Source organism: Urocampus carinirostris, chromosome 14, assembly GCF_059441175.1.
Source record: "Urocampus carinirostris isolate Australia breed hairy pipefish chromosome 14, RoL_Ucar_1.0, whole genome shotgun sequence".
Taxonomy (NCBI): Eukaryota; Metazoa; Chordata; class Actinopteri; order Syngnathiformes; family Syngnathidae; genus Urocampus; species Urocampus carinirostris.
Window position 1 is genome coordinate 30,249,016 of NC_142362.1, and position 27,601 is coordinate 30,276,616.

Genomic DNA, 27,601 nt, shown 5'->3' on the forward strand with positions numbered 1-27,601 from the left:
GTAATCATTTTGACATCTACATTTTATGCTCCATTTCTCCCGTCATATTAGCATGAGAGGTGCTCATTCGAGTTGCATCAGTATAGGGCACAAATGGCTAAACTGTAGTGCATGCTTTAAGCTCGTCCAGGGGTGAATTACAATCAATATTATTTCTGAATAAAACGTTGCACCGGATTATAGGTCACATTACGTTTTTTCACATACATGAGCTGCACCTTAGTATAAGCCTCAGCTGCCCACATTGTAACATGATATATCTACAAAGTACGATTTTATAAAAGAGATTTCATGGTTTTCATAACATACCATAATTCTGTTTCCCAACAGAGAATAACGCAGTACACATCATTAACAGGGCATTAAAGGTTGTCCCGTTAAAGCGCTTCCCAGAAGTGAAAAACCTTCATTCATTTAATAATAAACAACATTGGCCTGAATAATAAGCAAAAATACACAAACTATCATTTAAATGTGCATTTTTAAAATACCTATAAAATATGTAAAAAAGTTGTATTGATTCCATATAAAATGAGGCTTACCTAGAGGGGGCTGACAATATTTTCTCTCATCTTGCTGCTATGGTTACCCCAAAACCAAAAACCTTGTGAAAGGCTGGGCAAAAAAATTGTGTGCGGTTTGGTCACGTTTAGTCTTCGTAGTTTGTTTTTCCCTAGTGCTTAGTAGCATTCATTTTTCGGTTGAACTACACAATACAACGATGTCCAGTGGTCAAATATTGCACTTTTTTGTTCGCAAGATGCCAGACAAACATGGTGGCGATCTCTAGGTATGAATTTTACTATGTTAAAGAAATACAAATTACTCAACCTATGATTTTTTTTTATAAAAATTAACATAGGAATACTTATTTATGTATTTTTGCCTAGTATTCGTATCAATGTTGTTGTATTTTTACTTAATTTTATTTTTGGTACTACTTGGAGGCACTAAATATTACACACTGTTCCTTTAAAAAGGTAGACAGATGTTTGTGAGGTTGGAGCACCTTCTAGTACTAGTGTTTCATATGTAACAGGTAGGTTTTCCACAACCTTTTAAACGTTTTTCAAGACCCATGCAGTCCTATTTCCCTTTTAAGTGATATTATTTTGTGTGTACGTGCAATAGTATGAATGTGCTTACCTTAAAACAGTTAAAAACTGTAAGCCGAGAATTCTGTTTTGTCAATTTTGCTGAGGCTATTTATGCAAAGTATGGCTCACGCCCTACTTAAAATGCATCATAATATAAGTCAAATAGTCTGAAAGCCTAAAAAAAGTAGCGGCATATAGTTCGTATATTACCGTAACTCATTTCAGTTTTTATTATTTCATATGTTCTAACTAATTGTATCGTTTTAAGTGTTAAATGAACAAGATTGAGTTGAGTTAAATTCATTTTTTAAACTATTTTTTGGGATCGGAGCTACATCCTGAGGTTCAATTCATCAAACATGCACGGTATAGGAATGTGAACTGGCGCCATGAAGTCATACCGTAAATTGTAATCAGTGGAAGAAACTCAGTGCCAAATAAAACATCTGAATATAAATGGGTGTCAGGATTGTGTATGAATGCTATACAATGGACTATTGTGATGCAAGAATTGATGGATACAAAATCTGGTCTGGTAAAATATGATCAAGATTCACACCCATGACAAAGTAATTATCTTGATTGAACTACGGAGCATGTTTTTATGGGTAAAATGTCACTTTACTAGAAGGGAATGCAAAGGCTTCAGACTAGGTTTGAAATATGAATCTCACCACAAGACATTTATTTATTGTATTTAAGTTTTTACATACAGGGATAAACAAGAGTCTTATATTTGATATAGAAATATTATCCCATTTGAGCATTTATGTTTAGCAAGGGCTCTTTTAATGTCCCAATATTTATGAACAGTTTATTATATTTTTATTGTACCGGTAAATTGAGTGCTTTATATTTACTAATTGAATTCAAAGAAACTGTCTAAATGTCACAATGAACTTCTTAAAGCTTCCTAATAACTTCATTGACATTAAGGCATTTATGAAATAATTACCATATTTATTCATGTATAACGCAATTTCTTTTAACCTAAAAAAGAACACTAACTGTATATATCATGTTTATGGTTTATACTGGCTGAATAAATAAATATAATACAATACAATAAGTTTGGGTGTGCATTATACACAAAGATTTAGAGTAGTATGTTACCATATTTGTCCAATGATTGATCAGTCAAGATCTATAGCAATTGAAAAGACTGGATGCAACGGGAATCGAAACCAGGTCGCAGTAGTGTGAGTGTCGGATCCAAAACACTAAACAACCAGTGATATAGATGAAATTTGAAAAGGCATTCGATTTTATCTCATGATCACACTTTTTTTATAGTACCGGAGACCAATGTTAGTGAAAGAAGAAACGAAAGAAAACTCTTTGGTGTATCTGATGATGAATAGGAATTTGAAGGACATTACATAAATACAATCCTAATTTTCTGTTGGTATTGTTTTTATAGTTTACATTGTCAAAAAATAATTGTAATCATGGCCGCACTTATTCAACACTGTTACTTAGTTGTTATGCTGATTTGTAATAAAAATTCAGGGGTGCGCGTTACACACGAGTGTGCATTATACGCAAATAAATACGGCACTTGAAATTATTATTGTTAGGGCTTGACCATATAGCTAAAAAAAATTAAATCTTGCTTTTTTCAGTCAGTCTGGACGAACCCAAAATGTATCTTAAGAAAGCTTTTTGATGAAGATTTTCAAACATGATTAACTGGTTACTTGTTGTTACCCAAACTTTAAGAAATATTGCTCGTACCTGTCAAGAACTGGAACAGGAGGAGGACCCAGATGCGTAACGTTTCTCACACAAGTTTTATTTTACGGCTATGGGGCAGTCATGCACATTGACACAATCGCCAGTGATTCGGCGATCGCTGGGCGGAAGGAGAAAGACAGAAGTCTGGCGTGGAACAACAGGAAGCCAGAGACCAACGAGATCTATACCAGTTACACGAGCCGATACCAGACAGATGGTGTCTGACAGAACGTGACTGAAAGAATTAATAACAGATATAGGAGACTGGAGACAGGGATCAGACAGAACGAGATGGACGGGAAGGATACCAGACACTGGAGACCGATATCAAAACAGGACGAAACAGACGGGATCGATACCAGACAGGAAACACAAACAGGATACCGGACAGAATCAAAACACACGTCTTGCGGGTGCAGAGGTTCGTTGATGGACTGACAAAGGGTGAGTGAGAGCACTGAGCCTAAATAAGAGGGAAGCCAATCAGTCAACGAGCCGCAGCTGGCGCCAATCAGGCGGGGCCAATTGGGCGCCATGGGCAACCGTGACAGTACCAAAACCTCACAAGCTTGTTCCTAACTTGCTTGAATTCGAAAATCAACTATTCAGTCTACGAATCAGCACCAGCTTTGAGTAATTACAAAACTTTTTAAAGTTCTTCTCGTGATTAAGACGATTTTCTGATTGTACATTTTTACAATGACAAAATAATCAAATTAATTCAGTTTATCGCCCAGCCATAATTAGTGTACAACAAAAAGACCTTTCCTTCAGTAATGCTTTCAACAAACTTTGTACTTATGTGATACTGTAGTGTGTCGCTATGACGGAAAACCAGAGCGGTAACATGGATCGTGAATTTTCCGTGGGTTTTTTTTTTCAGTCCTGAACGGGACTACTATTCAAGAGTTACACGCACTTACTTATCGTTGGGAAAATATTATGATATGCTATGAGATACAAACATGAGTCTTTGTTACTTATCACATGGACCTCAGAGGTCCTGAGATGCTCAGGCACACTCGGACACATCTGAGAGTGATTTTACCGGGGGGAAATGCTCCATTTCACTCAGCTTGTGTTTGCTAATAGCTTCCAGCATCATGGTTCATCACGGCGACAGCCGCGCACGCATGACCCGCTTGTGCACACATAGAAACAATTATACCCTTTAAACCATCAGCCACTAATTAGACCTTTGACACGGTGGGGCCACTAGAACAATTCAGGGGAACGTCGGCCGTAATGTCGGCGTCATTTTGTGTAAACGTGGCGGCCAGGGCGAGCCATCACGCGCTCCTTCCAATGACGGCAGAGGCGGGGCTGAATTCGAAGGTTTCCAAAACACGCTGGATGGTTTTCGTTGACCCGGTCACTGGAACGTTCCAAGGTTAGCGATCTTTTCATCTTTCCACGTTAACATTCTGTTCACCTCTTGGGGCATGACATCCACCTTTGGAGTCTTTCTTTAAAGATCTTTCCATCTGGCATTCCAGGTTGCGTGCACTTGCCGGTCGTTACCAGTTACAGGACTAGCTCGTTACAAAGGAACATGCTCCTGCAATGCAATTACTTTTCTCGGTAACGAGTACTGTTACGTGTGACTAGTAAATAATCGTAACTTAATTGCCATTACAATATCAGGCATTAAAACGGGTCACTGTTTAAAAAGGTTTGAAAGAAGTATCTATTCGTGTAAAATGCACACTCTTTATTTTTGATTAAAAATCAATATCACATTTTGGTTAACTTGTTAAGTTAAGTAACTACTAACTCTAAACAGTAACTCTTTTTCAGTAAGGTGCCCAACACTGGTCATTATTGAGCTGTGTTGCAGCAGCTTGATTAAAAGCAGGCCACGGCGGCCACCGTTCAGAGATCGATGCGGACTTGCTATCAGCTGCACTCTGTTATGGCCTTGAGCGACTGACAGCAACAGCTGATGATGTTTTAGTTCACAACTAGGCGCACTCTTAACACAACAACTTAGTTTACTCAGCCTACTCAAAGGGCAGTAGACTTATCCAGTTGAATCAACCTTTTCGAGCCTTTGGCCATCTTAAAATGCCAATCTTTCACAAAAAACACTGTCAATGTGGTTTTTGCTCCAATCAACCATCTGTGTGAATGTGTGGCTTAAACCAGCCATCTTGTTAAAACTGATGGCTATGTACGACCCTTCACTGTAAGTTTGTTTTCTCATCAAATCAAACAATGAATAGATAATAATAGCGTTTATGGAGAGTAAGCCCAACTTTTGTTCCGGTCCGGAGCCTTTGCTCTGAAAATGCTGGTGTATTAGTGATCCCAAGAGCCAGGAAAAGATCCGCAAAGATCCATTCGGGCCCCAGTGCTGTGGAATGCTCTCCCCCCTCAGATTTGATCTGCAACCTCAGTGGAACTGTTTAAAGCTATGCTTAAAACACACTTCTATTCTATAGCATATGAATAACCTATATTTTATGTTGACAATATCTGTGTATTCTTTATTATTGCAACATCCATTGCAGCCTGGTCATCCTGGAAGGGGGACTACCTCATGAGCGGTCCCTTCTCAAGGTTTCTCATTTTCCTCATGTTGAGGTTTTTGAGTTTTTCCTTGCCCTCATGTAGGTTTTAGATCAGGGGATGGTGTCATAATAGGCTGTAATTTGTAATAATCTGTGGTCTGTGCAGCCCTTTGAGACTCTTTGTGATTAAGGGCTATAGAAATAAACATGACTTGACTTGACTTGTTACACAATTTCAGCCCTGCTTAAGATTAGATATGGCCTATGTATGCATTTGTTTTACTGGCCACCAGGCGGATAAAAGGTAAGAGTGAGACAGGTGTTCAGGAACCGTCAATAAAGAACATAGAATAAGAAGTTTAACATACTGCAACATTGTTTTGTACATGAATAACATCGATATAGAAAATGCAAAAAGAAAAGGCTATACACAGACTACTCGCTACTTCACGCTTTATTTATTGCTTGCTCATTCCATTTCGGGAAAAAAATAAAAAATAAAAAAAAGATCTAGGGAAGCACAACAAGCACTTCAGATGCTTACTGCACCATTAAGGAACATTTCAGGCAGCCAAGATTCAAGCCAGGTGGCATTGGGGGGCGTGGGGGACTGGGCGGACAGATGCAGTCAAGATTGATGCCAATCGGCTAGCACCCCTTGACTTGAAATCTCTGATGCCAATTCATACTGTATTGTGACAGGACACCTGCTCCATGTTCCTTACTGCATCTCGCTAAAAGTTTGTGTCCCGATCCTTCGTCAAGCCTTTGTTTTCTCTCTCTCTCTCTCTCTCTCTCTCCCTCTCTCTCTTTCTCTTTCTCTCTCTCTCTCTCTCTCTCTCTCTCTCTCCCTCTCCAATTTGGGATTTGTGAATGTGCCTAATTGTGTAGAAAATACAGTAGCTAGCTCATGCTTACCTTTGTACAGGTTTTTGGGCAGCTGGCAAGTGTGGCCACAACCGTTTGAGCAGCATTTTTTGACGGCAGAGCACTCGTCGTCTTCCTCGCAGCTTTCCACGCAGGCCGCCGCAAATCCGCTTGCCTTCTCCGGAGCGGGGCAGTCGCCTTGTTTTACGCCCTCGATAGATTTGAGGAACTCACAGCTGGTGAGGCACTCATAGTGTTTCTTGGGGAAGAGAGGCTGGAAAGGAGGTATTGTACCGCAATTGAACATTAATTATAGTTTTATACTAATATAATTTGAATACACTAAAACCTGATATTTACGACACACCTGTGAGTCAGGGATATGTTGCCAGTTTTCAAAGGAAAGCAGCACGAATCAAATAGTTATATATGTATCTTAAATAAAATTTACATTAACCAACACCCACACGTACATATGGGATGCTGGTTCTGTTTGGATTTACAGAAAGTTCCATTCCCATGTTTATTTTGTCTGTGTGTTGCTTCAAAAGGTGGGGATTGTACTGGTGAGTGAAAGGGTAGAATTTGTAGAGGTTTTTGTCTGGTTGCATCTATCCTTAAAGGGACAGTGAGTATTATTTATCAACTCTTAGCAGGAAACCAAATCTCATTCATTATAACAAAACAAGAGATGGTTTAAATAAATGGCCAAATAAATCAATAATTTACTATTTTATTAAAAATTATTAAAAATACTCATAATAATTTGTTTTATTTTTCATGTTCCTTACCTAGCGGAACCTGACATAATTGTCCGCCATATTGTTGCTAAAGGTACCCCCAAAACCAAAAACCTAGTGAAAGGGCTATGCAACAAATTGTGAAGAAAAATGGTGCGGTTTGATTACTGTAATTCTTTGTAGTTTGTATTCTTTTTTTGGTGTCCGTTTTAGCACTTTCAGCACAATACAGCGACATCAAGCTGTCAAATAATACACATTGTAAATAATACAAATCTTTAAACCAGGGCACTCAACTCAAAGATGATAGTTTAGGGCCCTCCGTAAAAATTAGGAAGGTTGATGTTACTCCGCATAACATAAGTATGTAGGCTTATCAGTAAGACAGGGCTCAAAATTGATGCAGTACGGTTGGCTATCCACCTTCTGATTTGACCTATGGCCGTGCGTACACACCACTAAGTTTAAAAAAAATTGGCTGATTTGATTAATGGGTTTTTTTCACATACGAATCAGAAAATGTTTTATTTCAATTAATTTGTGGAACAAGGGGCTACTGGCGTGGTCGAAGGAAACTGCTGTTGAACTGAAGCTTAAAGGACATTGGACACATCTCACATGTCATTTTTGGTGAGTTTGAAATCCCAACCCGGCCCAACCTCTTTCAGACTCTAGTTCTGGCGGTCCCCAAGTAAATTTTTCCCTGCTTTAAACGTTTTACAAAGTAACGGTTGCCTCAATCAAATAACACCAACACGCTCATGCTGGTAAGCTAGCCGCACTGTCCCATATAAATTGCACTTCACCCTCCATGTTAAATGATCCAATTATTTGGTGGATATTTTCTTTCATTTATCCTGGCTAGTTGCCATCGTTTCAACTTCTATCTGTATTCGGAAGTGCGTGCCGCTGCAGTCCACATGGAAAAAGGATTCCTGAGAAGCTTCGAGGCAAGGAGGTTTTACTTCAAACTTTTTCGTAATCCAATTATCTGAATTATTCGATTAAATGTCACAACTCTCTACTTCAGGCTATCCCTTACATTGCTGTAATGAGACACTACGGCTACTGTGTATGTCTGCTACTGATATACTGTACCTCGCAGAGATCCTGGCACTGGTTTTCCTTCAGGTCCCAGGATTCCTTGCAGGGCTCCAGGCACTGCAAAAAAGCAGAACAGGTGTCAGCAACATCAAAAGATGTTTGATTACCAAAGGCCACACACACGCCTCCTTTTGCTACAGATGCCCCGCATACCTTGAGGAGACATAAATAATCTGGATCATAAAGCAAACAGGGCCGAGGTGGGTCTATTATGCACAGGCAGACACACCTTGTCTCTTGTAATCTAGTGCTGTGTTTAGATTCTTGTTGATGTAGACTCTGACAGATTTCTGCTTCATCGCCTAACAAAACAAAGAAAAACACCACTATCCACTATGTGTACTTCACACTCTCCTCTCAGCCACTTCACCTGCTCCACGTTTTCATGTCCAGACCTGATTTTGTCCATCTGGCACCAGTAGCGAATGCCTCCATTTTTACTAGTGGCTTCATAAACAACACCTTTGCCTTTAAATTTATCAGATTCCCACATGGAACACATTGGCAAAAACATTTGGCACAGGTGCAGGATAAAATCGGTCATTTTGACAAATATAATGGGATGATAGAATTCAAATTCTGCTTGAAAAGTATTTTATGCATCAGCTTACTCCAACTAAATGAAAAGCGATCGTACCCATTGGAAGCTGGCAGATGCAGTCGAAGTGAGCCTTTTTCAAGCTGGTGAGACCGTGAGAGAAGGGCGGGCTTGAGGGTCTCTAGTTCGGAGACCGCTGTGAAATCGCACAAAGCAACGCCAGACTGCGAACAGAGCGGCCCAAACCGCAGCGACCACGGCCAACGCCACTCACCGCGCACATGTCTCGTCTTCAAATCTTAGCATTCTGACGGTGGCACGTAGACGCACACATTCTTAATGCGTGACGTCGTGATCATTTTGCACCGGGTGGAAACATGCTTTCTTTGTTTAAAGGTCTTCAAACTTCAAATTCTTCAACATGTAAAATGTGGGGCAGCACGGCAGAGCAGTGGTTAGCGCGTGTGCGGCACAGTTCTGAGGTCATGAGATCGAACCTCCAGTGAAGAGTTTGCATGTTCTCTCCATGCTTGCGTGGGTTTCCTCCGCGCACTCCGGTTTCCTCCCACATTCCAAAAACATGCATGTCAGGTTAATTGGCCGGTCCAAATTGTCCCTAGGTGTGAATGAGCGAGCGAATTGTCTGTCTCTGTGTGCCCTGCGACTGGCTGGCAACCAGTTCAGGGTGACCCCCGCCCACTGCCCAAAGATAGCAGGGATGGGCTCCAGCACCCCCGCGACCCTACTGAGGATACGCGGTGCAGATAATGGATGGATGGATGGAAAATTTAAATAAATAGTAGATGTTTTTTGCATAAAATATATACAGTATTAATATAGATTAATCTGTATATTTCAACTATTTTCCGAGATAATTCATTTTGAAGACAGCATGTCTTGTCTTCGTCATCCTGGCTTTGATGTCATCCATATTGTTTTACCTGTTAGTCAAAGAGGTTTTGAGTGTTTTAAGCAAAATTTGGTAGTTTTTGTGGATAATGCCTAAACGTTGTGTCACCGGTGAATACAGTAAGGATACAAGAAAGGGCGGGCGGTTTAGAGGTGCCAACTGGCAAAAAAGCCAAACCGAGAGCCGCTAACGGGGGGCTAACCAAGACCTATCAACAAAAGGAGGCCGCAGCCTCTATGAAACATGCAATGTGCTCCACAATGCCGTAATCATGCCAGGCAAATCGGGAACCAAAAGCAAAAAGTTGCAACAGCTACGGCAACAAACGTGAAGCTGGCCAGGAATAAATCAAGAGAGGTGGAAAAACGGGCAGTGACGCCAGGCTAGCCGTCCAAAAACACACGGTGGGCGGCCAAGAAGCGCCAACACACGCGGTGAAAAACAGAAACAAAAATGCCCAATCGCCTACCTAAAAGAAAGCAAACAAGGAACGCAAGCTGTAACAGCGGGAGGTAAACTTACCCCACGCAGCTTTTGAAAGTCGAAGCATACACCACTGACAAAACAGTCACAAGGCTCCCAACAACAGGGTAAAAAAAAGTTCAATTTATCGAAGCAGGAATGAGCTGTATACAATCGGTGTTCACTATAATCATTGTCTGTTTCAGAACTGCCTCACATGTTGTGTTAATGGGATCTGCCATTTTGAAAGTGTTGTGTTTCTTCAATGTATCAAAAGCTTTGGGGGAAACAAGCCAGATCAGTAAACTTTGAGATTAACCTTCTCAAGTCCCCCGGCGCATAAGATATTTTGCCTGCATTAGAGTTCTCGTTTGCCCGCGTCCCTGCGTCCTAGACGCATCATTTTTGCTGGGGACGCATCGTCTCAAATCAACCTGCGTCCTCGGGACGCAACCTTTTTGCCACAAAATTGTCATTATTACCCAATTACTTTTGTTGACAAAGATTTACTCCACTCCAAACTTTTTGTCAGGCAGATCCGCCTTTGTTGTTTTGGTTTCGCGGTTCGAGTTTTCGTCTGCACGCCAATCTCGGCCAACGAGATCTCGTTGTGTAGTGAAAGGAAGTCCGTCTTTTTTTAGAGAACCGGCTTTTTTGGCTCAACTCATTAAAAAGAGCCGGCTCTCAAACGGCTCACTTGCTTTGATTATTGATATTACGAATTATGTTGTATAAAGAAGTTAAGAAAAAAAGGAAGTATAAAAGGAGAAAAATTTAAAAAAGACAGGTTTGTGGTTATCCCTTTAATTGGTATATTACCAACAATAATTTGATGAAGAAAATGAATTAATAATTTGATGATTAAAACTGAATGAATATATAGATTTATATTATATATTTGTCGCCGATTTACGATTTCAACTTCGATAACACTAAATTTTGGGGACCCATAGATCTCTGTTGGGACCCATAGATTTTTGAGCATGCGAGTCCCCGGGACCCATCACTTTTCAGAGGTACAATGAACACTGCTGCATAATAGTGGGGAGTAACAGTACACGTTCAGTGCCTAATTGAAAGAAAAATAGATCTCAGATACCTTTGAAAAAATGTTTTATCCTCCTGTTTCTTTGTGAACGTTGGAAGAAGCCATTTCCTTGTAAGGGCATGGGATGGCATTTTAGATACAGTGTGAAAACATATTTGCAGAGCCTGAAGTGTTGAGATTAACACTTTGACCTCACTTTCTTCCCAAACTGTGAAACTGGGAGCGATTCGTGTGACATGAATGTCACCTAATTATCGATTTTTGTTTTGCTTTCAGAGAGCTCGATGGCCGTTGTTGTGACAATGTTGGTTCAGAGATAATAGTACTGTACTGTAAATTCAGACCTACAGAGGGCACCTGATTAAAAGCTGCATGCTCAAATTTAAGAACGAAACTCTTAGTCTCACTACTCTCTCATATTGATTATTTCATCTTTTTCCGAAAATTGTTAGACATAAGTCTGACTTTAGTACAGAGTTAAGCTGCCGGAATGTGATTCTGAATTTATATTTTTGTAAGACGACTTCCACTCCCTCAAATGTGTATTTCACCAGATACTTTTTGTTTTCAAGTACAAAGCATGAAGCACTGTTAAGACCATAGCTGCCTCAGCAATGATGAACTAAATTTAGCATCAAAAACCAACAGGCTAGCCCTGCGATTGGCTGGCAACCAGTTCAGGGTGTCCCCTGCCCACTGCCCGATGATTGCTGGGATGGGCTCCAGCACCCCCGCGACCCTACTGAGGATAAGCGGTGTAGCTAATGAGATGAGATGAGACCAACAGGCTACTAGTTTGAATGACATAATAGGACATAAAAGTATTATGCAAATCTTTCAGAACTGGCTCTGTCAAGCACATATGAAGACCACGTTCCTGGCAGTCTTACCTTAGTTAGCATGCCTAATGGTCATGTAGTCAAATATCCACCAATGTTTGAAGATTAAAAAAATGCGGCTGAGATGCTTTAACAATTTTCCAGAAAATTTAAATATGTGATGACTAGAGCACAAAAAAGAATCAGTCCGATTTGAGATGATTACTCCCAGTAACAGTTCTGGGAAAGACCTCAACTTTATCAACCATAGTTGGACATATCACTCAAGATGTGTCTTCAATATTAGGAAATTAGCAGTAAGAGTCACCTTGCCTATACCATGCATAGTCATTAGAGGGCAACTACAGTATGTCACAAAACTGAGCACACCCCTCCCATTTCTGCAGAGATTTCATCATGTTGATTAATTAAACAACACTGAAGAAACATCGCTTTGACACAATGAAAGGTAGTTTAGAAAGTTTAGTAAAGCTTGTTTAGAAGTGTAAATTTATATAGCCATTATTTATATAGCCATTATTAGCTAAACCCCTGGTAGCAAAAAGTGAATACAGCCTAAAGTAAAAGGGAAAAGTAAAGTAAAAGTTCCTGAAATTCAATATTTTGTGTGGCCACCTTTATTTTGCAGAAGCATTTCAATCCACCTGGCCATATATTTCACCAGAGCCTCACAAAGTGCCACTGGAATGCTCCTTCACTATTCAAGATCTTGTACTTCTCCAAATTCTCTTTGAGGATGCCCCTATTCTATTGGATTTAGATCTAGAGACATGCTTGGCCAGTTCACCCCCTTTACCCTTAGCCCCTTTAGAAAAGCCTTGGTCATCTTAGAGGTGTATTTAGGGTCATTGTCGGGCTGGAACTTTGCCCTGCGACCCAGTTTCTGGAGGGAAGGGAACATTCTCTGCTCCAGATTTCCACAGTACATCCTTGACTTTGTGTTTCTCATGATGAAATGCAACTCCCCAATTCCAGTTACACTCATGCAGCCCCAAACCATGACATTCCCAACACCATGTTTGATTTAAGGCAAAACATAAACATGTTTGTACTCCTCACCTGGGTGCCGCCACACATGCTTCAAACCATCTGAGCCAAAAAAAACGATCTTTGTCTCACCAAAGGATATCTTTCCGGTAAGCCATGGCCTTTGTTGACATGCTTCTTTCCATTGTGTCAAAGTGAGGTTTCTTCATTGATGTTGCATTAAACATAATGAAATATCTGCAGAAATGTAAGGGTTGTGCTCACTTTTGTGACATACTGTACCCGCTGGAACTCTTGAATTACCACAGATGCTCACCAGAATACATTGAACCGATTGTTGGAGTTTCACATTTCGTAGAAAACTCATATTTGCAACCCATTAAATTGCTTATTTAGGATCTCTTTATTTTAATTATGCTATTGCCAGTGAACATTTTGTTATTTCTTGTGTTCTGCAGTGCAGGCGTACACTCAAAGATGAATCCGGCTTTTGGAAGAACACGGTGCGAGCCCACGCCTGTCAGCTTTCGGTTCCACTCGACATAATGCTGTCTGTGGGCCAGGTGGTGGGTGTTTCACAGATTCTTTTTCAGGGATGGTTTTTTTTCTCTCCCATTTTCTTTCTAATAGCGAACTTGTGGCGATATAGATATATGGTCCTTTAAGATGATGTCATTCGCACAGTGTGACTCAGAAGGTCCAATGACAGAGGGAGTCGCGACCTTGTGGGAGCTCCATAGTAAACTGCTGTCTCGCCGCAATCAGTCCATATGATATACTAGCTGATGTCTCCATAAGTTCCTCTCCATCCCTTTTTGTATTATCATCTGCTATCTGTGATAAACGATGAGCTAATAACGGTATATCTGCCACGCCCTTAGAGATCATGAAGACAGTCGCCATCTCGCCATCTAACCCTAACCCTAACCCTAACCCTAACCCTTCTAAAGGAACACTAAGCAACTAAGGCATCCTCATGCAAAAGACCGGCAAATCCCCCCAACAAATCATGGAACACTTGCACGTAAGCCCAAGGATCAGGCTCATTTTACTCAGTCAAAGGTCTTGTGTGCACCGACTGAATGCATTCCTTTGCCTTTTTTTCTTTGGGTCGAATCTCCTTTTTGCTCCTCACAATCAAAAGCGATAAATAGATTCAGCATTACTTCAACATCCTTCGTGCCAAACCACACGAAATAGCGCCGGATATAACGACACAAACCCTTTTTTAAAATGTCGTTTTGGTGCAGAACGTTCCAATGAAAGAACATACAGTACGGTAGAACTCCATTGAAAATGACCAATCCTAATAAGAATCGGCACCAAACTGTACAGCGTCCTTCAAAATGACTCAATATCTTTTCATCTTTGAAATCTTGAACTTGATTGGACTATAATGTAAGGGGTTCAATCATGAGTACACCCTTGCAGCAATTAGGAAGCCTCCCTCACAGTTCTTAAGGTTTGGGTTTAAAGTCTGGCTGTTGCCTTCTTTAAGATGTTTAGTGGATTCTCTTTAAGAATTTTAACTTCAAACGTATATTTGTCCCTGGAATTGAAAATTCCCATTACCTTGTGAGTGACAGGTTGTGTCTGTGCCATGTGATTGGTTAACTGCCAGTCACTGGGTATATATTGCAACATGACGAATAGACTTTTCCTCACCCTAATAAGGACAATTGCTGTACAAAAAGGATGGTGGCTAAATGATGATAATTACATCACACCTCATTATCCAAGGTCAAATTGAATATGCCTTGTTCCAGGTTAACTCTAAGAAGTTGGAGATTGTGAGGTGGCTTAATTGTAGATATAAGTGGGACATCAGGTTACCCCAGAGGTGTGCTTCAACCTGTTACACCTGTCAGCTAAAGTGCCCCCCGGCCATTAGACCTCAGACAAGGCTGATTTATTTTTATTTTTTTAACAGTGGCATGGCTCGAGTCAGTGACAGATGTTCCGCTGTAGAAAGTACAAAAGCCTCTGTATGTATACAAAAGTGCTGTCATCAATCAGGTTCCTGGTTGGTATCAGCACAGTTTGACGTGCAGTCTAATTCATGAGTGGCAAGTTTGGAAAAGTGCCACAACATTAGTTGCCGCAATCACGTTATGCCCTTAAAAGCATTTGCGCTCCCACCTTGCCTAATGTGAGGAGGCGGACAGTTGATTGATCTCAAAAAGAAAGTAAACTTTGTCCTTGATCCGGGAAATAAATTATGTGACAACATTGAGCTGGATTTCACTTTGGATGTGAGCCAAATGTTCCACAAAACACCTGATACCCTCCCATGACACCCTAACGTGATGTAAAATCACTGGTGGATGTCGCGTCTTTGGGTGGCCACCTCAAAACCAAACACCCGCTCCCAAAATACCATCTTTGTGAGAAACCCAGAGGAATGTGTTTAATTATCCAACGCAATTATGCGCGAACAAATTTTGGCCCCTGCAAAATAAGACACAAACACCGCGTCTGGGAAGCATTAAGCTGCTGGGGGTTCTTTCTGTGAACTGTGCTGTTAATCTTGACAAAGCATGTGTGTTGTTGTGTGGCTGATTTCCCTTTTGTCCTCTTATCTGCCTCTCCCTACCAGTGACACACTCTGCATGGCTAAGTAGGAACTTCCATAGTGGTCTTTCAATCCTCATTTCACGCTGTAATAAAATGTCGTGGTGGTGGCAGTGAAGAGGGCATGGGGGTGTTGATGAAAGAGACTGAATGGTCACCGATGCCACGGCCCGTCCTCACTTTGTCAAGAATGAAAGGGAACTATGGAGGTAAAAGGGTGAAAGCAGATTGCACTAATAGTTGTGCAAAGAACTCTAAATAATAAAGCTATATCCCTGTGTGACTCTCACTGAGAAGAATTCAAATACAAAAGTACATTCAGACTGTGGGCGTACCCAGAAATTTGTCTTTCACCATGCTTGTAACCTTCTCTATAACTGAGGAGTTAGTCTTAAGCAGCAACATTTAGGGTTTCATAACATTAAATGCACAAATGCAAACTTGCCCCACGCACTCATATTTCAAGCGGAGACAGGTCTTGAGTAACTATTAAAATTTTGCAAAGCTTCAATTAACTTTTACATTTTGGGGGGAACTTCTTATTTTTTGGCTTAGCTCAGCCTTTATATATGGGAATTATGTACAAAAATGTAAATCTCACTATCAATGTATAATATGCAGGAAAATGGTCACAAAGCGCACAGGGTTATACAGTGAACCCTTGTTTATCACAAGGGTTACATTTTGAAAAGAACCTGTGATTAGCATAATCCATGGAGTATTTTACAATTATTATACAATTAAATGCTCATAAGACTTTGAAACCCTAAAACAAACCCTTTTTAAGGGCTCAATAATTTGTTTAAAAGTACTGTATATCTAAAACATATATTTATTTTTCATCAATAAATGCAGAACGCAATGCATGATGAAAATTTGTGTAAAAAGTGATAAGGTTATAGTGAGGGATTACTCTCACTGATAAGTCTTTTAAATGAAAAGGACAGCAACGCTCGTTTTCTGCAAAGAAGATGCTAGTTATCTGTAAAGGAGACAGAACTAGTTTCCAATAGAAAATGATGGGTTTCAGAAAGCTTAAAACAGAAAACTAAGCATGCAAAATAATACTGTACTTGTTGTTTTTCTGCGTAAAAAGGTAATTACAGCCATAAAATATGACAAAGCAAGTTTCCTGCAAAGAAGAAGCATAAATTAACATGAACAGTTACAAAATATTTTTGTTTAGGTATCGGATTTAACAACAACGCGCCACAAATACAGTACGTCTGTGAAATTATATTATATTTTTTTTCATGTAACCTAAATAAAAGTGTGATTCATTGTCCAAAGATTCACTTTTGTCATAAACTTAAAAAAATATTTTAATGGTTCATTATTATTTTCTATATCATTATAAAAAGTGTTGGTGGGTTTGCAACAATCTGCTAGACTCTGTAATGTCTCAATATGATCAATCAAATAATGAGCCAGGATATATTACTTGTGTTTTATATCCAAATCCCACTTCACACATCTCCACAACTACCTGTATCCTGTTGTGTCTTTGGCCTATACGATGCTGTTTGCTGCCCAATATTATTTTAACAGACAAGGTGCATTTAGTACTAGATTACATGCACATGAATTCATAGACAGCCATTTTGGTCCACATTGGCTCATTTGGAAACCATGAAGGATTTTCTGTATTCATTTGGCCTTACTGAGTGAAAGAAGGACGTATTATTTTGCACTTATGTACTTTGTATTTTCAGTTATTTGTTACTTACAAAAATATATCATAGAAGTTCCCTTCGGATTTTTGTTCTGTGTCAACATGGGTTGCAATTTCCACTGAGCCTTTGCCCAGGTCCTATCACACTAAGGACGTCTCATGTCTCTTCAGGTTGATCACACAAATCGTAAATCTCACCTTCCCATTGAGAAAGGTTTATTTTCCACTTCCCTTGAAATGTTCGCACTCTCGTTGGCCGTGTACAATTATTCCTCCCATCTATTGACCTATCCAGGAGTCAGTGGCCTGCGGACACTTACTTCACTCAGTCCTCACTTTATTTCTTTTTTATTTGGCTGTCAGTAAGACGCTACTTTCCTTGTTTCCCCGCAAGCCCTCCAAACCCGCCGTTCAATCACCCTCTCAGGCCACGTCCGCTCTAATCCAGTTTTGAAACTCATTTTTCTCCCCCCGGTTTCATCCTTCGATCTGCATTAGGCTGGTGTCGAAAAAAATGAATGTTTCCAAGGGTCTCTCCAGAAAACGATACATTTGACGACCGCAGGCTCGTGTTGCCTTTGCGGGCAAATTTTCTATCATGTGATATATCTTTCATAGCTACAGCCAAAGCCTATTCCCTCGCCAGCTGCAGCATTTTTTTTTTTCAATTTTTCTGTTTTGACCCTATGGTAAGAAACACTAGCTAAGGATATGCAACACACGTGCTCTGGTGTCACTCACTGAAAGAATGATTTTACAATCAATGGAAAACCTTTGCGACGGATGAAATAGTTTGCGGCGTTGTGTTACCGTTTTGGCAGTTGTTGTAAGTAAAACTAATTACGCAGGCATTATATTTTGCCTTTGTTAGCACTTTCCCTCTAAAATAAATATTTTCCCTGTTCTGACTATAGAAGCAAGATAATCATGCCGGGGGTTTGGGGAGAGTTCGGCCAATTTGTGAAAACACAGATTCAACCGATGTTAAGGCGAATTACAGAAGGATTTAGTTTTGTTGCAGCAACGCAGCTGCATCTCGGCCTGCCAGTCACTTGTTCCATTTCTCGCTGAGTGAAGCCACGCTTTGTGGTTTTACCGTTCTCTTTCACACTCTGTAGGCTGCATGGGGCATTTTAATCTGTCTTTACATGATTCGCTCAAAATCAGCTTCTTGTTTTTGAGGGGAACTAATACGTAACATTTTCATAAACTGGAGCTGAACCAAGACGAAAAGAATCGAGCAGGAAAGGTTCCTTGAGATGAGAAGGACTGCAAAACAAAGGCTGAGGGAGGTGTTCCCATGATATCTCTCTGGAGTGCTGTAAAGCTTCAAAGGAGTGTTAAAGGAGAGCGAGTAAATCAAGTAGGCGATATCGCTGCGCTCTAACGTCTAGACACCATTTCCTCCACCTTACGTGATGTTCAAGGTCCGCGAGATAGCCACACTTTTCCTGTGTGCGCAGGTGTGCAGCCAATATTGAAGATCACGAAGGCTGAAAATGATTAACGGGCTTGGGACTTTGCAAAACGATATGCAAAAGGCTCCTCCTTTGAAAAGGAGGAATGTGTTTTCCCAGCTCTGGTACACCTCGATCCAACACAAAAGCTGCGAAGAGAGATTTTTGCTATCATTGCATTCATTTCAAGATTTGTGCTTTTATGGTGTGAGCTGGAGCATATCTTAGCTGATTTTCGACAACAGGCGGTGTAGATGATTGCCAGGAAGTCATAGGAATAGACAAACAACTGCCAAATCCCAACAAATATGGAGATTCACACCAAAGTCCCAGGAGTGTCGGGCAGAATTGCCAGCCAGTGTGGTACATCACTGCTCTATACTGGTGTCAGAATAGTAAGTCAAAATGGATTCCCATGGAAACTGTTCGATAGATATGTTGGATCACTTCCTCTTTGCAAACAATGCAAGTCGACTGTAACTGAGCAAATGAAAAAAAAAATCAATCAAATATATTCCAAGATATATATTTGGGTTTTTTCTTTCCTAAATATACAATGCACTACTAGTCCTACAAAACTGACAGATGTGCTGTCTATAGGTCACCAATTAGAAAACTAACAGACTAGGCATCAAAAGATGTGAGTTTTCAACCATTGCCGAAAAACCCTACTAGAAGGTTTAGAACTTTCTCAGTACTTTACTAACCCTTTTAGTTATAAAGTCTCTTTGGGTTACAACTGCATTTAACCTGTATGCTTTCGACAACCATACAAGAATAAGAAAAAAAATGGCCTGGGTGACCCAGATTATGACTAATAAAGTACAGACCCAATACCACCTAAATCTGATCAGAGACTGAAATGCTCTAGTATGTGAGTCCAGGTTTTATGCAAATAAACTCGAGACAGATTCCAATCTTGTCGCAATATCCTTCAGATCCCTCAGACATTCTTTATTTCTCATAAGGAATGACAAGATGTAGATAGCTACCATGAATAAATCAAACCACACTGGGGCGGCTTACAATTTCCTCTGTAAGACAAACTGGAATTTCATCAAATTGCTGAGTAAATTAGAGACAATTCCAGGAATCTTTGCAATACACTTTGCCAGTGTCATAACTCTGCAATGTTTACCCAACACAGTCACTAGCTTAAATGTTTAGCTGCTCAAGTGTAATTTGCCTGGTGGGGTTGAAGACATGATTAGAAACACGCCTTAAAGTGGACCCCAAACATCAGAAATGTTATCATTGTTCTGACAAATGAATGCAATTTAGGCCTCAACATGTCTGTCTCTGTGAAATTGTGTGCGTTTACAGTACTGAAACAAGACACATCTTACAATTATTACTAGGACCTGGTGTAAAGTTTGTAAAAATGAAAGAGTTTCACTTATTCAGAGAAAAATGGTTGGAAAATGCAGTTAATATTCCTAATTTAGAAAGAGCAAGTCGTAAGTTATGGGGATAGGAGGAGGGCGCGCACACTCGATAGAAGAATCGACGTTACGCTATTGGGTTCTTTTCCTGTTTCCTGCCCTGGCCCCTGACAGACAGATTATGTTTCGCGGGTAAAAATAGTGTGCTTACTGATGTCAAAAGGTTGGCAGGTATTCTTATATCCAGGTTGCAGACACTTTTTTCATGGGCAAATTTAGGCACTTTTTAAGAACTTTCAAAGCCAGTTTTTAATTTTCTCCAGGATAAATAAAAGAAGAAAATCATGTATTTTGCAGAATATACATTTACATATGCCATTTTTAATCTTGTGTTTGCTTTTATCAATACTTAACGTTTTTAGATCTTGAATCGCAAATATATATGTGAACCTGAACAATACATGCGTAAATATTGGTTTTTGAGACAAATCTCTCCACATATCTCTGGTAAAATTACATTAATATGTAGCTTACATTTCCTGTTGCTGTATATTTTACCTGTAACAATTTACCTCTGGGAAACACGATCTTAATTTTTCACATGGCTTATAAGAAATGTACATAATTGATACGTAATCCTTGCACAAATAGACATTTCACAGTGCCCTGTTTAAGAGTAGCTTGTACCTGCCTTCTTGGACATGACACATAGGGTGTGACGCTTCATAAAATAATGCCATACAGGCTAATGCCAGCTGCCGCTATTCATGACGAAGGAAGAACAAATGTAACGAGAAGGTGAAGCCACAAGAGAGCAGTGTCAGTGTCAACTTTAAGCAGACTTGTTGAGAAACATGGCAACAATTTAAAGCATATACAAGAACTTCACCCAAAATTAAAGCACGTTCTAATAATTGAAAACACAACTTTAAAATGCAAGCATTTTCCAAGATGTAAAACACCCGTAGTAATCCTGTATCTCGCATCTTTTTGCAGGGTAACCATAGTAAAAAATAGTAAGCAGGCCATTGGTCACTGCTTTAATTTTTAATTGACATGCCACAGCAAGTGCAGACAACAAAAAGGCTGTGCAGAAAGTGAGGAGAAGAAAAATAGGAGGGGGCAGTGTATGAATTATACATTCAGCCCACAATCAGAGGTGCCTGCCTTATTTATGAGCAAGGAAGCCCACACAGCTCAGTCTCACTGACGATTTGCCCGCCACTTAATACTTCAACGCTCTGAAGTTTCCCCCCCGCGCCTCCCTGGTGACTCCTCTTACCGCCATCTCCCCCGCCTAATCGTCAGTCGGGCGACAAGAGACCCCATCCAGTGGCCGTAACAAGAGCCCGGCTTATCGCCTCGGCCCCAGCTCCCTTTACATTTGGTGACAATTTGGCTCAACGGGACGCATCCATCCCGTGAGGTCAGATTGCTGATAAGCAGGCCGCCGGGACTTTGGAAAAAGGCGTGGGGAGAGCCGTGTCAGAGCTGACCACGGGGTGTGATTTACGCTCTTCAAAACATTACAATGATGGATGCATGGGAGCGAGAGATGAAAACCATCACGCGGGACACTTCCTCTAAGCCTGAGGCCATTTATTGCAACTGTCAAAAACGCAGATAATGAACTGGCTCCATCCACGCGAAGGACCAAATAAATGCATCACTGTCTCGAGCAAGCAACTGAGGATTGAACAGATGGCTAACAAGATACAGTGGATCGACATCTTGGCCGGGAGCGGAAAAGCAACTTTCTCTCTAATTGCAAAACTTTTGACTGGGGCTGCAATGATTAGTCGCCAAAAATCGATAATAGAAACAGTCAAAAGTGAATTTCATTGTTGACTATACAGGTTTTTCCAACAGAGTGAAGCAATCTCTCATGATTATAATCTCTGGTGGGAGTCGCTCATGCGCAATAGTTACATACTGAAATCACGGCATCAACATCAAGTACATGTACCAAAACTTCTAAAATTTGGGAACCTGGAGACGGCAAATAAAAAGACTACTTTGGAGTTTGCGAATCAGACCTTGCCTATCATACCAGTACCACGGTGATGCACCAACATTTTTTAAAAAAAGTAAGACAGTTGAGCGAAAGGGAGTCCGAATTGCCTTGGTAAGATTAAAGTAACATTCAAGACAAGCAGTTTTGATGACTTTGATGTTCATTTTATAATAATATGTTTCACTATATAGAAGAGCTTGATTTTTCTTGTATTTTCTTATAATTTTCCACATAATTAGATAACTATGCAAAGAAAAAAATTAGTAACTATTCGACTTATCGTTATAGTAGTCGGTGACAGTACACTTTTAAATAGTCTTTGTTTGCAACCCTACTTTTGACAATAATTTGGTGTGTATTTGAAACTTCCATTCCTGTAGAACAGCTATTGATTCAAAGTCAATGTTGTTGGATAAACAGGGCCTGGCTCTCTTCTTGTTGAAGCATGATGGACCCAATTGTCGGTAGGTGCTCATAATGAACATTACTAAGTGGACTCCGCCCTCTATATCGGGCGGATCTCAGCCACTTCCACTTTTTTCAATTTTCAGCTAATGTGTATTCCTTCTATTTTATCCGTAAAATAGATGTCAAAATATAATTAAAGGATTTGGCAAACTTAATTGGAAGATTTTTTGATTGGTACAGTGCAAGACAGGGCGTAATAATCAGTTTAATCTATTGGAAAAGATTGTGCTCAAGTGAGTGGAACTGATTTTGTCTCAGTGCAATTAGGGTAACATGAAGTGCAGTTCTTGGCCGCCACCAGAAGGGGCGATGTTTGTTCACTTTACAAGATGAACTCAAAGTCATTTGTTGCTTTGGGTTAACTCGTGAAGTGCATTCACTAGCACAGGATTATCGGGCTGATGTTCGCCCAGCCCAAAAAAGATATAATGAAATAGGACTGGGTGTTATGCCAAATATCTTGATAACAAGTCAAATGGGTCAAAAGAGTGCTTTGACCAAAAACTAAATTTCCCTCTGTCGACAATGATATCCCCAAAGTGACGGCTCACCACCACTAGAAGCCAGTATTTCATATTCATGCCAATGAGTGGAACTGAGAAACTAGTGATCCTAAAAATATCCCAAATATTTTGTTATTTTGTTAAACAGAGATACCTATGCATACGAGATTAATTTATTCCCAGATCAGGCAAGTATCTAGAATTGCTTGGATCTTGAGCACTTTATCCTGATCCAAAAAAACTGAAAATCATTTAATTAATTCCCAGCCTCCCAAAAGGCGTCCAAGTTAAACCTAAAAATAAACATGTCTTTCTGATCAATAAATATACATTCAAAAGGTAATTGCACATAAAAATACAGTGATAAGATAAATAAGATGATAATAAAATTACTTTAAAGCCCCCGTCTCTAGTGGTAATGTCTGGAAATTCTGGTAACTTGGAGTTTCTCTCATATGTCATCGTATGTCGATGAGAATGGGTTTAACTACCTTGATGTAGACCAGGGGTGTCAAACTCAATTATACAGAGGGCCAGAACTCAAACCACACCTTTGGTCGCGGGCCGAACAGGATAAATATTTTTTGAATACACTTTCCTTTAAAAAGATAATAATAATAAGTATGAATTTAAAACACTCAGGAATATTAGTCCAGAATAATCTTAAACATTTAATGAATTAAAAATCGTTGCTCTCCATGAAAATATCTCCTGTCAAAACTATAAAAATGAAAATGTGAAAAAAGGGAAAATATAAATAAAATTTGTGCTTTTCACTTTGGGAATTTGCTTTAGTGAAAAACATCATATTCTTCTTTAACTCACCAACTTTCTGTATCTTATCTCTGGATTCAAGGTTTTTCAGCTTACTCTGAAGTTATGTTTTGTAGTGCCGTTTTACATTAAATTCCTTAAATACGGCCACAAAATCTCCACTAATAAGACACACGGGTTTATTTTCTCGGCCATTGTGGTTTTTAGTATCCGAGTATAATTTGAGAGTTATCAGGATTTCGTAGACCCAGGCCATTATAGTAGATGTATATAAAAGGATTTAACGGGCTGGATATAATTGTACGCCGGGCTGGATGTGGCCCGCGGGCCGTAAGTTTGACACCTGTGATATAGACCATTACAGTTTTAATTACATGATAGTAATAACCCAAACTCGACAATTGATTTAGGAAAATGGGATTTATTTTTTTAAACACATCCTGTACAAACTGTTCAGACAAAAACTATATACTATAAATAAATTTGCAAGTTTAAAAATTTTCCATTTAGGATAAATATAAATATATTAGTAGCTTATATCAAACGAAGGGTCAAAATTAAAAGTATTAATTATTGTAAGCAATCAAACTAAGCTTCCTGCCTCTGATGCAAAATAACAGCTGGATAGAGCACAATGTATGAACAGTTTCAACACACAGCAACGGCTTTGTTTGAGTCAGAATGAAACTTCTACTGCATTATTTTACAATTTAGCTTACTATCAAATATTCAATGTTGAAATGGCAAAAAAAATCAATTCATTTGTTATACTGCAGCGGCTGTTGGTAATATTAGAGTAGAATTTACTTACCTCATGAGTGATCCAAATAGCGACCCTTTAATTTTACTAATAACAAAAACAGGTTCTTCAGTTTAAAGAAACAGCATGTAGGACCCTCCCCCTGCTAAACTGGCTCTGGAACCTGATGCAGGTTTTTGGCGGTACTTTGCACCTTTTCAAAAATGTTTGAAATGGAAAAATATATGGTCTCTGTAGGACCGCAGGGTAAAAGCAGGTTTCCATAACGGCCACATGTTGGCGGCAGAATATCATGTAAAGTGGATCGGGTGTGCAATAAAAAAAAAGATTTTTGGTTTTATTGTAATTTAACAGAAAATAAGTTATTTGTATGTGCCTTGTGACTGACTAGGAAACATTCTCAGTGTTAGTCTGCTTTCAAGCGCAAATCTGCTGGGCGAGATGCCAGATACCTGTGACCCTGATCAGAAGAAATAAAAAACAAACGTAAGGATGGAAATACTATTTGATCAGAAAATGCATAGCCTTGATACTGAGTTCCAGGGAAAATGCATCAATACACTAAATCTCTTCAACCTCAAGTCCAGATCAAATGGAATGTGGTATCATGCTTAAAGAAGGAGACATAAAAACTAAGCCAGTTCGAAAGAAAAGCCCCTGCCACGTCCCCTGATGGGAAAAGTGGAACTAGACTAACTGTCGCAATCCCTTCTATCATCTAAAACAAGAACGAAGCCTGAGGCGTCGATCTGGGCAACAGCATGTAAAAGATGTGGAACGCTGTTGGAAGCAGGAGGGTAGGGGGGTCGTCTAATCCCGAACTGCAGACACATTCCATCACTATCGCCGTTTGTTTATTCACGTCGCAGAAACACTTGGGATCCGCTAATCCCGCTTGTCCTCCCAAGTTCGGCTCCTGGCAGAAGTCGCTTCTCGGATTGTCAGGATCACTGCCAGAGCCAATCAATGCCAAAATAAAATTGGGGGGGTTTCGTTTTCAGCACTGATAATTGCACGCAATTTGATCTTTTATACTGCGTAGAAAGAAAAATATTGCGAGTATGTGAAGCATCTGATTCAAATACTTTTGGAAATTTCAATTTTAACGATGTTTCATGTAAGAACATTACACTATGGCTCCAACATAGTTTCTTGACACCAATTATCATGCTGTACTATTTTCTAAGACAAGGCTTTTCCCTCTCATCCGATTACGTGTTCATTCTTCAAAAAAAATAGCGCATTTTTCAGCATACAGTCAGATAGGGTCCACTGCAAAAATCACAGTATAAGGCAGCTATGGTGTGGGCTGAATCGTGAGCGATAATAACTCTGTGGGCATTTCTTGACCTTAATCCCCCTTTATATGGCTTTGCAGAGTTCACTGTACTACACTATATGCGTGTTTTAGCACACCACAGGACACTATGATGCCTCTCACATGGCAGTTTTGGTGCTACAACAGACTACACCTCAACAAAATCCAAAAAGACCAACATTTTGTAATCAACAAAGCCCAAAAGATCATTGGCTGCTCTCTACCCAGTCCGGAGGATATTGCCGGCTTGCAATACTGCAGCAGAGCCATTGACATTATAAAGGACTCTCACTCCGGCTACCACCTCTGTGACCTGTTCCCTTCAGGTAATCGCTACAGGTCTCTCAAAACAAGGACACACAAAAGGCAGTTTCTTCCCCAGGGCCATAACCACCCTTATCACATTTAGTGCCAGACTTTTCTTTTAAATAGGAAGTGCCGGTTAGCCAGTTTTTGCCATTTTGACTCATTTTTGAGGGCTACAATAAAACGTTTCTCTGTAGCTATATAGGCATGGGACACATAAAAAAGAAAGCTTGAACTCTCATCTTTCATTAGAAGTATGTAGTAAACAAGATTTAAAACGTTGATTTAAACGTTGCCAAGTTTCTTGAAAATACTAGTTTCTAAGAAAATTTCTGTGAATAATGGCTTTTTGTAAAATGATGCATCTCAAGCTGTACTTTCACTTCAGTCCTTTTTTTTTTTAAATATTTGTGATACCACTGATATACAAACGATGCTTTCCATACACGCAAGGGCACTTTGCTTGTAAGATAACATTTCTTGCAAGAACACCAAACTTATGCATTAACATTGCAAGAACTTTGCAAGGACTTTTCAGCCTCCGATGTTTCCGGTGACATGATCACCTGATTTGGGTCGTCAGTGCTATCTCGGACGTGCACGAAGCGGCATTCTACTGCGATAAACTAACCTAGTAAACACGGAGGATTTGTACAATTAAGAAGCATTGATTTTCTTCTGGACAGTACAGCGGCGCAGTGGTTAGCGCGTGTGCGGCACAGTTCTGAGGTGATAAGATCAAACCTCCTGTGCGGAGTTTGCATGTTCTCCCCATGGTTGCGTGGGTTTCCTCCGGGCACTCCGGTTTCCTCCCACATTCAAAAACATGCATGTTAGGTTAATTGGTCGGTGCAAATGGTCCCCAGGTGTGAATGCGCGAGCGAATTGTCTGTCCCTGTGGGCCCTGCGGCATGCTGGCAACCAGTTCAGGGTGTTTTCTGTCCACTGCCCGAAGATAGCTGGAATGGGCTCCAGCACCCCCGCGACCCTACTGAGGATAAGCGGTGCAGACAATGGATGGATGGATGGATAGATGAATGGATGATTTTCTTCTTGAAAATTACTAAATCAACAGTATGAATTCAGGAGTTTTAGTCTGAATCGCTCTAACTGGTGGTATTATTTTTTGACAAACATTACTGTAACAGTATATTTTTCATAATGAATTTGTGTTATATTACCTTAAAACGAAGTTGATATCTTTTGAGTGAATCCTTTGCAAATTGTGTTTTCTTACAATGAAACGTTTCTCTCTTTAATGCATTATGTATGGTTTAGTGTTTAAAATCAATTAAAATTGTAATCATTAAACAGAATTGAATTGTTTACCAGTACCGCCTATTTCTACAACAGACATTTTATTAGAGGAGTAGAGTCCTGAGTTAGTCATATGGACTCAACCATGCATCAGAGCAGGGTTCCTTAATGTGGCACCCACTGGGTCTAAGTAGCCTCCTAAGGACAACTTAGTAGCCCACAGACCGGTTCTGAAAACAACTCACAGAGCTGGATCAATGGGATTTTCTAGTAAAATTATGTT

The 27,601-nt window shown here is 39.9% G+C and overlaps 1 protein-coding gene across 2 annotated transcripts in view; it reads right to left on the reverse strand.

Annotated features, from left to right (window-relative positions):
* The window catches only part of LOC148353155 (anosmin-1), a 121,141-nt gene that overhangs the window by 48,922 nt on the left and 44,618 nt on the right, over positions 1-27,601 (reverse strand). For both annotated transcript variants that reach the window (XM_088353102.1, XM_088353103.1), the window contains exons 3-4: positions 8,047-8,109; positions 6,260-6,482 (exon numbers count right to left, since the gene is read on the reverse strand). In XM_088353102.1, coding sequence (XP_088209228.1) covers positions 6,260-6,482; positions 8,047-8,109 — 286 coding nt within the window. The remainder of the gene's footprint in view (positions 1-6,259; positions 6,483-8,046; positions 8,110-27,601) is intronic.